General features: G+C 39.8%; 1 protein-coding gene across 4 annotated transcripts in view; it reads left to right on the top strand.

Moving 5' to 3' along the window:
- Positions 1-926: 926 nt before the first annotated feature.
- The window catches only part of PPP4R4 (protein phosphatase 4 regulatory subunit 4), a 78,358-nt gene continuing 66,843 nt past the window's right edge, over positions 927-12,441 (top strand). For 2 of the 4 annotated variants that reach the window (XM_080594278.1, XM_080594279.1), the window contains exons 1-2: positions 927-2,361; positions 2,853-2,926. In XM_080594278.1, coding sequence (XP_080450404.1) covers positions 2,254-2,361; positions 2,853-2,926 — 182 coding nt within the window. In that variant the 5' untranslated portion in view covers positions 927-2,253. Of the gene's footprint in view, positions 2,362-2,852; positions 2,927-3,036; positions 3,088-12,441 lie in introns of those variants that run through there. The other 2 variants (XM_080594277.1, XM_080594280.1) reach the window with 2 other exon arrangements.

Genomic DNA, 12,441 nt, shown 5'->3' on the forward strand with positions numbered 1-12,441 from the left:
TTCTGATCTGGTATTTAATTAACAGAAATCTCATCTTTATTCTGCTTTTCACATTTTCAGGATGTTACAAACATATCTACTATAAACATATTTCACATATCTATTGATTTTAAAATTGACAGGAGTTACGCATGTGTAATGTTGCCCGAACTGAGTTATAAGCACAGCTTTTTAAAGACATTAAGGGACTTGTTCGCACCTTTATAAAAAAGCCTTTTCTTTTGTGGCTTACAAAAATTATATAATGTATAATATGAAAAAACATCCTAATCATAAAGCTAAACTCAACATGCCTCAGTCTTTAAAACTGACTTTTGAAATACCTGACTTGAAAACTGCAGTGAGCTCCTAATTCAAGGAACATGAAAGAAAACGTCTTTGCTCTCAGAAGACCTTTAAGATTCATGAGAACTATTTGCAAGGTGAAATAATTACAAACTGGCTGTGAACAAACTTGTGAAAGGATTTTTCTGACTAAGATTAGGATTTGAAGATGTTTTCGTAATACTTTACCATTGGATGTCTTGGTTGTCGGAACTCTGAATTTGAGAACATTTTATTAAGCTCTCTTTTTTTTTTTTTTTTTTTTAATTTCTGCCTAGTTAGTTAATGACTTTGAGAGGACATTGGTAGCTATCAATTTCCAGTCTAGTAACTTTCCCTACTTAAAAGGATTATGCAAAAGAGATGTTCAAAATAGTGTTTTTGGTTGTACACATTGGCTCATCACAATGTCTTGAAAACACTGACTGTTTCAGTTTTCAGTTACATAACAATTAATTATTTAATTTTTGTATGTACTTTGGTTCAGATTTTTCTCTTGGCAATTTTGATGTACGTTTGAAATAACGGAGATGCTTTAATTCTTTACTGTTTTAGCAGCTTAACTGAGCACAGGTCTTGGCCTATCCAATACACAGAGAAATAACGCATAACGTTTATTTATTTATTTTTTTTGCTAAATAAAAGCTGAGATACCAATCATAAAAGTCAATCAAATTCTTGGCAATGGGCTACATAATATTGTCTAATCCTTACAATTTCTGGAGTTATCTTTACCAACAAAACTTGTTGGGTCACGGGTGCTTTTCAAAGCAGCAGTGAAATATTACGAAGTCCTCAGATAAGCTCTTGTAAAGTATCTACAGTTGTTTGTTTGTTATGAACGTGGTTGTTTGGTTGTTTCCTTTGCAGTAATTGCAAAGGCCACTGTCTCAAAGCCCGGAGAACTCCCTGGCTAGGTGAGCGCCAGGTGCGGTTGTGTTTGTTGATTCTCGCCCTGCATGCTTTCTGCTTTGGTAGCCCACCTCCAAAGACGTTGTCACATTAAGTTCTTCAGAAAGGTAGTGTTTCCATGCTTATTTGTCCATCCTTCAGGGGTGAAAGTGGCATACCTTTATTTTCAAACACTCTCCCTTGTACCCCCAATGCACCCTGTGAGGCAGTCCTACGGCTCCCAAGTCGTAACTGCATGCCTCAGGAAGAGCTCCTGTACCAGGGCTGAGGAAAAGGACCGCAAAGATGAGGAATAAGAAGTTATGAAGAGTGGAAATGATGTCTTTGTTGCAGGTTCACAGTTCCCTGATAAGTATGTCAAAGGTTTCTTTTTATCTTCCTCCTTTAAATGAAATTAATTTGAAAGCATTCGCTGGGGGAGGAATCTGCTTAGGGCATTTCACATTAAATGCTGAATTTTTACAGATTTACTCCCGTGTCATTCTCCTTCCGAGCACTGTGGAGGCGAGGCACGGCCGAGCACACCTGGCCGGGGGCGGGCGGTGTGAGGGGGGCTCCCGGCCCACAGCCGCGGCGGGGGAGGCCGCGGTGGCGGCGGGGACCCCCCGGGGAGGGGACGGGGGACGGGGACAAGAACAAGCCCCCGGTGTCTGAGCGCTGAGGGGGCCGGGGCTGCCATCGAGCTACGCCCCCTCCTCGCGTTCAGATATTGCCGCGCTCGGCAGCAGTTTTGCCCCGCGGAGGCCGCTGTAGCGCCGCGTTGCCCCGGCGACCGGCTCGGCGGGGCTGTCCCGGCCCGGTGCCGGCCCGGCCGGGGAAAGTTTCCCGTCGGGGGCCGGGCCCGGCGGGGCACCGGGCGCTGCCGCAGTGTGCGCGCTGAGGCCGGGCTCCGGGCGGGCGGCGGCGGCGGGCGCGGCGCGGCCGCTCCTCGGGGGCGTTGCGCGGTGCCGGCCCTTCCTCCGCCAGCCTCCGGGGGAGCGGCGCCTCGCCAGAGGCTCTAGGTGGTGCGTGCACCCGATGGTCTTCTTCTCCAGGATGGATTTTAGCCAGGGCAGTCTGTTTGGATACATAGAAGACCTGCAGGAGCTAACTATTATAGAGAGGCCGGTCCGCAGGAGTCTGAAGGTATCTGCTCCGACGGGGAACGGTGCTTTACGAGCCGCGTGAAATTGTCTCTGCTGTGCCCGGCTACCTGACCGGGCGGGCTGCTTGCCCGGCACCCGGGTGTTAAAGCTTGCTTTCCTTCCTCCTGGAATAAACAGTCTTGAGTCCCATACAGCAGGGACTTAATATTTTCAGAATAAGCCTGTTAAGCTGCAAAAAAAAAATAGACTAACTTAAGTCTTTAGATTAATTTACATGCGACTTGTTTATACTTTCCTTTCAGTGATTAATTGCGGTAGTGCCTGGCATGGAGCTGTACTTCCATTACCTCCCAGCTTTTCCCGGTGAACCATTTATTTGACTCAGTTTGAAGCTGGAGATTTCAAGGATTAAATTTAAATTACTCTTGGAGCTGTCCCTGGATGTGGGGAGGAAGGGGTTGCTTTAAGAAGATTAAAATGAGGAAATAGTAAGGCATTGTAAACTCATAATCTCTATTTCACGCTTGACAGACACCAGAAGAAATAGAAAGACTGACAGTTGATGAAGAACTCAATGATATTGAAAGGGCTGTTTACCTACTCAGGTATTTCCTAAAATGTTACTGTCAAACATTACTGACCTTCATGGTTATGTATAGCTTTTTTTTTTTTCTTGTGTATTTACTCCTCGCTCCTTTTATTTTCTGTCTTGCAGTAGTAGTTTTTACTTTCCTCTACGCTGATTGTATAAACAAGATAAAAATAGGTACTGTAGTTTTTTTCTCTCTCTCTCTTTTTTTTTTATATTGCATAAATAGTCTGCCTGTGTAGATGTACCAACGTTTCTGAGTTTCTAATATGGCCCTCACCAACACTGACTAGTACTTCATCTTCTTTTCCCCTGCAGCTGATTTTGCAAGATACCCTGAGTGTTAACATCAATGATGCCAATCGTTCGATGCCTTCGTATTTGCTCTAAGGCATGAGCAGTTACCACACACTGGTAGCAGAGCTATTTGAGCATACTGTATAAATCTGGGCTTTCTGAGGAGAATACAAAACTGATCTCTCAAGTTGTCTTTAGGAAATACTGTGGAAGATACTATATTAATGCTTCCCTGTGTTCTGGTTTTTCATTTTACCTCCTCCTTGTTCTTTAAAATATTTATCTGCAGTTACTGGAATAACTTAAACATTGATAGTTAAAATACAGATCTCTTTCAACTATTGTGTAAGTCATCGTTGAGAGTACAAGTATTCTGAAGGATTTTGATTTGCATATTCATTTTTAAACAATACCTAGTAATTGGAGAAACAGCTGCAGATTCCTCACAGTTTGCTTATTCTGCTATTTTAAGTGCTCTTCTAGTCTATTACTGTCCTCAGTGTTTAGAGTACGTATTCCCAGTGCCTTAATTTTCCCTTCTTGGGGTCTGTGCAATTATTTTTAGTTCAGTGTTTTTTTGTCCACTAGTACTACTCTTGAAAAAAACATATATTTTTAATGCCAAACCTTATTAAATACTGGATTTAAAAACTTCTGTTTTGCAAGTGGTACTTGTAATCAAAGTAGTCTGTTGACTCTAGGGAAATTCAGAGGAAACAGTTCGCATGTGGTGCATATCGTTGGAAAGATGCACATCAATTTCATTTTTTTACCTCACAGCAGGAAGCATGGTTGACTTCCCCCTAGCCCCGTGGCAGCAAATTTCTTTGTTCTTTCTGCTCTTTTCTCAATTAAAGATCATGTTTCTAGCAATATATCATTACTGGATCGTTGCCTTGTTAAAGGGTAAAAGGTTCTACTTCATGTCTTTCATCTTACTAATTGCTTTTCAACCTGGCCTTGAACTTCTCTTGACATCTTCATCTGCTTTCTCTCTACTTGAACAGCTGTTCTGGAGACATAATATTAATTTCCTTGTGCTGAAGTTTTCATTTTTGCCTCTGCATAGTCTTATATTGCTGAAAGGTAGCTTCTTCTCTGCTTGGTAAGCTTTTTGTAAGGCAATCACTTGCTGTGATTGTCCAGGTATGTTAATACACTAATCCAGTGGAAGCTTTTGCTTTATATTGCCTTTCCCCCATCAAGTAGGGCATAAGCAGAGTTGAAAAGCTGCCTGTAACATGAGTAGTATCCTTTATGTAATGCACAAAGGTATATATTTTTGGCTTGTCTGGTATTTTTTTCATCTATTATAATACAATATCTCTGCCTGTTCCTGTTTGACAGTAATGACAGTCTGGTCTTTTCATGCCTCATTTTATCACACAGATGCATTATTTGCCTTCGTTCAGGTTGTCCCTTATGTGGGACTCTCCTTGATGTTATCCATAAAGCCACTGCCGTTTCTGAAAATCCCCCTGGAAAACTGCCTTTAGTGAGATTGAAATGAATTGTTAATGATTTATGTGTTGTGCTCCATTTGGAGAGGATGCCAAATCCATATACTTAACAAAACTCCAAAACAAATAAACAAAAATACCCTGCAAAAACAATAATAAAGTAAATCTATTACCTTCGGTATCTACAAGTAGTATTGAAATATTTAATGTTGTGGCACATTCATATTTATGTTGTCACTTATTTATATAACTCTGATCTGCGAGCTGGAGACGTTTAATTTACTGAGGGGGATATCTTTAAAGCAGTGTTTCTTGTACAGCACAGTGGAGCTGAATAATACTGAGTGAAGCCTTTGTATGATACAGCAAAGCTAATGCTTAGTAATTAATTTCTGTGAAAGTCCAAAAAGAGTCCTCATGTTGTAATGGCTCTCATTCTAAACAGGAAAAAAAACAGCAGCCACTTTCTGTACACTTACTAGCCTCTTTTCCCCCCAAAACCCACTCCCAGCCTTTCTTTCCCACCCTTAAACTTGGATGCTCTGGGCTGCTTGTACGCAGAGCTGTTTTATGTTTAGTAGAATCCCCACCCCCCGTTACATATCTGCTTCTGAAGCCTTACAATAGTAGTCTGAAAATAGATGTGTTGACATCCTAGTTGGAGAGAACAGCACAGCCTTTTACTCTCTGAGGTTTTTAGTACCTGAATAACGTGTGTTTGTGGTTTTTTGACTGATTCTTGCTCTACAGCGTATGTGAGGAGATGCTCGTTTCACAGCTCTCATATCAGTTTCAGCAGTTTGTTCTTTTTGTCTCTTCTGTTACTTCTCATTTGACAGTGGTACTATAGATTGCTCCTTGGTTTGGCTCATCGTGTAGCTACAGAAACAGTTGTGCAAGCAAAAGGAACGGGTTCAGTAGCTCTCTTGGTGGCCAGAGTCACTTCAATATGACCTAAGCATGGGTGAACTGCAGCTCCAGACTGTTGTTGCTGAGAGTACTCAATTTTAATTAGGTAACATTCTGCAGTGAGACTGATCAAGTTCTAACTAAGAATGTCACTCGTTGTAATCTCCATTAACCTTAATTCTGGTTGAGGAACTGGACTTCTTTAGACCAGGCTGTCAGATGTCTATGAACTTACCATTGAAATCAAATGGATTTGAGTGCCTATAGAGGGAGAGGCATCTAAATGTCTAGGAACTAGGTTTTAGCGCTTTAGCCTGAATGCTTGGTGTTCTGCTGGGTTACGCCAGAGTAGTATTCTGAATGAGTTTTCGATGTTGCTCCCCCTACAGAAGAGCCAAGAGGGCAGAACAGCCATGTTTATCTCATCCATGTCAGCATCAAGACTGATGGCTTATCATAGAAAAACATCAGCAGATTAAGACAAGCTGCTAGACTTTGCACTGAAGCCAACTGAATGCTGTGCATTGCGCTGACTCTTCAAGGCATTGTGACCTGTGCCAGGAGAGTGACAATAAGCGGCTCAGGGACATCAATTTTTATTTGTGCTATGAACCTTTGCCTGTAGCTTCCATGATTGCTGATGTTTAATGGCAGCACTTACTCTCAGTTGTCTTACTGTAACTTACGCTTTTAGGGCATAAAGCCAATAGCTAAGTATGCATTGTTTGTCTGATGTCAATTTGGTTTGGATTCAGGGATATTTACTAGCGTGCACGCTGTATAGTGGTTTGTTTTCTGAAGGCTTTTCTGATAGCTTTCCCTAGGGGGTTTTGCATTGTTGTGTGTATTGTATTATTTTGTTTTCAGCTACTTTTTGTTTATTTGTGCCTGCTTAGTGTTAAAGCTTACAGGCCTTGACATTTCTGTCATACTCAAAATAACAGGGTAATAATGAGTTATCAAGGTGGAAGACTGAATTATTCACCCTCTTGGGAACATACTGTACTTTGGTTTTGGAGGAAATCTATCTCCCAGTTCAGAAAACAATACAGTCCCCCTCCAAAACCTTTAGCACAGTTTTTGACAATACAATAGATACTCTATCTAGATTGGAAAGAATTAAATGCTTATAAACCTAGTACTTTTCTATTTTAAAAAAAAAAAAAAGTTGTACTTTATCATAGCCATCTTTGGTTAGCTAGAGTATTCTTAAATTCTAAATGTCTCTTTACACTTTATATTTTGTTAACTGTGAGCATCAAAACAACTAACTAGTACTTTAGAGTTTTTTTTAATTTTTTTTCCTTTAGTTTGTAGTCTTCATGGTATTAGTTTGAGATTTTTATTTGCTCTGTAGGGGCAAGCAACTCAGCTTTTGAATTAAATGAAAACTTTCCTTTAAATATAACTCTAGGAGTTAGTTCTCAAATATAAACATTGTTTAATATAAAAGATTATACAGCTTCTGAATTTATGGTCCTGTTGCCTAGATAGTGTACTGAAGGATCCAACTGTCACATTAAGCGTGTTGGAAAATAATTCTACCAACTATACCTGCAAGCTGTATTCTTCAGTCTTTATTGAATTATGCTCAGGGTAATAATGTCTTGTTTTTAATTACAATCTATATTATATAGAAATTTCACTCTTGATTCACTTAGTTGGATGGATAAATTAATTGCATGACCTTGACTCTGTTATGCAAATTAATTCATGCAAATTAATTCATGTATATGTAGTAGATATTTTTGCTTCCTTAAAGTGAAAAGTGTACATATATTCTTTTGAAACAATGTTAAGTCACATGCTTTTATTAAAACTTATATTTGTGCAAATACGTCTGTTGATCACACTTGCTGATTTGAAACTACAGCTAAAGAAGCAGCTGGAAATGTACACAGTATACCTTAGTAAGGTGTTCAGAGAAACCTCAAAAACAAACAAACAAACAAAAAAAAAAACAAAAGAGGAAAATCTGTTTCATTTTTCTTGTATCTTTCAGGCCACAGTCAATGCAGGAAGATGTCATTGCCAGTTATCTCCCTGTTCTAGCCCTTGTGTTCTCCCTCACAAGACCACTGGGGAATTTTCCTGAGCTAAACCATGAAAGTAATGGTTAGGTTTAAAACAGATCACTTCAGTCATCCAGTACTTTGTGCAACAGAAAAAAAGACCCAAGAGAAGTGGGTAGCAGAATGGGAGTAATGCTCTGGAGCAGATGAAATGGCTGTCAGACTTACCAGTAGATTTCATTAGTTTATGGTATTAATGAAGGTGAGGTTTCCTGGTATAGTTTCATGGTGAAGTTAAGTTGGATGAAGCTCTTGCTGTATCAGAAAGAGTGGTTCTTCTTTCCTTTCCTTGTGCAACTGCATGTTTGTGATGCTTTTTGTGTGCCAGCTCTCCTGCAACTGCAACCGTGCAGTCTCAATCCAATTAGGGAACTGACAGTAATTTTAGCATTTCCAGGTACTCCCTTCCAATAAAATGTGCAACTGCACAACTCCTAAATGCTAGTATAAGTGGGAGCACGAGTGGAGAGGGGGTCACACCTGGTAGATCATTCTTCCATCAATAGCAGAACAGATTTAGATCAGGTGACACTAATCTTGAGTCTATGCTCTGAGTCTTTGAAGTTAAGTACCAAGTGAAATGGTTGGAGAGTGTAAGGTATCAGCTATGGTGTATTTAATGAGCCCTTTGACATTAAATGGACTTCTAGAAGTCTGTGTGAGAGCTGTGATATGTCAGGGCAGTGGTAGCTCTTCCTTATTGCATTGACGACCTCTACTTTGGAGGTGTTAATTAAATTTGTTTCAGATCATCTTCAGGTGTGAGATAATAATGAGAAACTAGGTAGCTGTGTGGTTGCCCTTTTTCATAGTTGAAACAGTTGAAAGAACTGTGTTTTTTTTTTTTTAATATCTAAAACCTGTTCTATTGTCTTCAGAGAACCTTGTCATGCTCTCCTAGAAAAGATCTACATAGGAATATCCAGCTAAGTATTTACAATTTTTTTTGTCTTTTCTACATGATAAATCCTGTACAGGGATAGCATGTTGCCCAGCAGGAGACTGAGTTTGTTTTCCTTTTGTTTAGATGAACACTGTTACTTAATAAATAACTTCTTAACAGCTGCACAGCTCATTTTGAGATGGCACATAATTAATGTGCAAGTACAATAATTCTCCTTTGTATCACCTTCCTTAGAAAGCTCCAACTGTTCATAACAACATTGTGTACTTGTAAGGAGCTCTTATCCTCATGGTTGCTCAATATTACTAATTTGTTTTTGTATCCTTTGCCTGATTTGGCACCAGATAATAGCATTGTGCTAGTTTTTTCAGGACCTGAAGGTGCATCCAGTGGAAACTTCAAGAGGTGGCAAAATGTAGTGTTAGAATACACAACGTACAGACCCCTCAAAGAGTAGGTCATTTATGGTAAGTCTGAGAACACTGTCACAAGATGGTGCCCCGTAGTATAGTGACTGCAGTCTGCCAGTGACTCCTTCTGTTGTCTTGAGGGCTACTTGACTCTAGGTGTTGGGAGCCCTTCACACATCATGACGTGATGGTTTCATGGCCCTGCGCTCTGACTCAAATTCAGTTTCTGCTGACAGGTAGAAGCAGCAGAGAATAGTAGTCCAGCTACTCTTCCCCCAAAACCTGTAGTAGACGCTTGAGTTTAAAGAGAGTCAGGATAGTAGCATACACTGTTAGTGACAGGGATTTGACAGATGTTTGTCATTTGTGTGAGTACTTTAAGACTCTTCTGCATAGTGATTCTTAGTGCTGATACACCACTTCACATGTTTTTGCATTCAGAGCTCTTTGACATACTCCCAGTTTTCCACAAACCAAGGCAGGTAACACTCCATTGTGTCTTGGTTCACGTTTTCACACTCCGTAAAGGTGATGTTGTTTTAATGAGGTAAAAATCAGATTATAATTTAAGGACTTCAGGAACTAGGACTGCAAGCTTGGGTCTGTGTCTATGCCTGAGTTGATGTGCTATGACAGGAATGATTTGGAATGTGACAAGAAATCATTCTGTCAAGACTTAAAATTAATCCTTGTTGTCTGGGGTATACTTGTAGAACAGTTTTATTTAGCTAATTTTAGGATAACTTTAGCAATGTTTTTGCCTTTGTTCCACCAGGTGGTGGTCTAAATGCCAACACGGTGGTAAGGTTATACACAGTGGTAAGGTTGTATTGACAGTCAAACTTCAGTCTGAAGCTTTGTGTTATACAGGAGAAACCAGAATTACTTCATCACTTAAGCAGAGACTTTTATACCGGGGTAAGCACGATGGGAATGTAGATGGTTCTTGAGATGAAGAAATTCAAGGAGATCTCATCTCCTTTGTTCATTTAGAAGTTTTAGTACTTTGGGAAGGGACATCTTATTTAATCTTCCAGAGGTAGCTTTTTGTATAAGAAAAGTTTTCTTTAGGTCTTGAAGATGAACTGAAAAGGAAAATGGAAGCAGTTTCTACAGTGAGGATGTCTAATGGCAAAGTCTGAAAAAAACCCAACATATTAAGGCTGAAGAACCAACACATATAACAATTATACACAATTATAGGATTATATGCCGTAAAAAGAAAGTAGCTTCAGATTCTGAAACCAAATAGCTCTGGGTTCGAAGACTGATGCTGTAAGTGGTATCTTTAGCCAAAGACACAGAGGTATAGCCTCAGGGAAAGGTTTTTAAAGTTAGGCTAGCGTCCCCTGTATAATTACTGTCCTAGATCAGTCTGTGCGGAGGTCTGACCAGTCTGAACAATAACATTAGCCTTTGCAGTCTGTGGATATAAGAGTTCCCTAAATCCTGTGCTTCAAGCTGTTAAAACTAATTTTACATGGCTATCACAGTCACTGCAGTTTTTGATGTTGCTACTCTTTCCATGAATAACCTTGCTGGACTCATGGAGGCACTTCTTGAAAAGCTAGTCTTTCCCACCGAATGCGAACTCCCTATAGCTATCAGATGAACGCCACTGTCTATGGAAAAAAATGGCTTTCTGCTTTATGAGTCATAATAAACCAGATGAAGAAAAAAGACAAAAGACTTGGAAACTTCTCCTAGATCACTTAGATACATCTGTCTGAGGCAAACCTTAGTGCCTCTGGCTGAGAGTTCTATACAAGCAGGGAAAGGTACCAGATATTTCATATTCACATTATTATTTTAATGGACTGTTGATGATGCAGTTTTTTTATTTAAATTCTATACTTTCAGTTTCTTTTGCATTGAACTCAATGTTTCTGCTTGTTTCTTTTTGCAAAGAATTGCCCTGGGAGGGGTTAATGTTGAGGAATAAAAGCATGAGGCTCTGGATATAATCGCCTGTATCTTGATAGCAGATGTTCCGGGAGCAGGTTTCTTTATTCCACGTTGTCGCATGGCTGTGGGTTCTGCGTATGTGTACTACTCCAATGTGCAGATTAGCTGAGTCACTCCTTGTCAGCCGTGTCAATTCACAGCAGGGCTGAGTGCAATTGCTGTGCTTTCTTGAACTTGTTAACTGCTGTTGAAAATATCTTGCCCATCTACCCTGTATGTACTAATGGATTTTTAGATACCTACCACTTTCTCTCTCCATAGAATGTGTTAGGAATATTTCTTAGTCACTGTATAATTTCAAAATCACACACTCTTTGCGTAGAGAAACATGCTGCAGTGTGATTTCAGTCCCAGTGTATCTCTGTAATGTCTGCTTTACTGTTCTTCCACTGTTCTTAAGTTTACTATAGCATAACAAATTTGGATTGAGGCTGTGTGGCAGCAGGGATAAATTAACTGATATGAATGCAGTTACATCATTCTAAGTGTGTATGAATCCAAGCTGAGGGCATTAACCAGGGGTATGGCTGTTGTTGACTGTTTACTTAGAGTAGCTAGGAAAGTATCTGTAGCACTTTAGACATGTTTTTTGTAAGTTTATATAAACAAAGGTGCCCAGCATCAATGAGTCAAAATAATGTGTAATGAAGAAAGACTGCAGCCTCAAAGAGCGTAATCTTACATTCTTGCTAATGTGGAGGAAAGTAATTTATCCATCCTTCTTGTCCTCATCCATTTTCCAGTAATTGTCTAGTTTGAGAATTCTTCTGGCTTTGCAAGTGGATCAATACAGTTTTACCTATGGCAATTTTCTGTAGATTTTTAAGGTTAAATCTTCCACTTAAACAAAATACATAGTTTTGTTTTTCAGTGGATTTTAAATCAGAATGATGCAATTTGTTTTTATTTTTTTTGAACATCAATGTACTCTAACTTTGAATTAAATTGGAAAAGTTGCCACAGGGTTTTCCGTGAAAGTCCAGGGGCACAGGAAGGGTACAAGAAGAAATTCCTGGAGCATTTTTTTTTTTCTTTTTTCCTCAGGACAGTTTTATGTACAGATTTGTCAGTTATGTCCCAAATAAAAAGACTTGAGTCCACACTTCTTGAAGTAAAAACAGTGAGTTAATTTGGGCAGGTATCAATTAGCTTCTACCATCAATACCTGCTTCACCCCGCCAGCACCCCCAGACAAGTGTTGGTGAACAATGAAGAAAACAGTTAAACACTGGAACAGTTTACGCTCAGATTAAAGAGCAGCTCTTCAAAGTTGCCTGTGTAGCTCCAGCTTGATTCTCTTTACCAGCTGGAGAAGAGCAGGAAGTTGGATTCAAGCTGGGTCGAAGCACTGGTAACTCCACTTGTATAAGCAGAGCTCTGCAGTAGGAGTGTTGTTGCACTCAGCAATACCATTATGTTCTGCTTGCGAGGTTAGGTCTGCAAAATGGGGTCTACTCTTTGCTTGTAATGCATGGAAAGTGCAGCTGACCAGCTTGTAGCATGACTTTCTGAAG

Source organism: Anser brachyrhynchus (genome assembly GCF_964034855.1).
Source record: "Anser brachyrhynchus genome assembly, chromosome: 5".
Lineage (NCBI taxonomy): Eukaryota > Metazoa > Chordata > Aves > Anseriformes > Anatidae > Anser > Anser brachyrhynchus.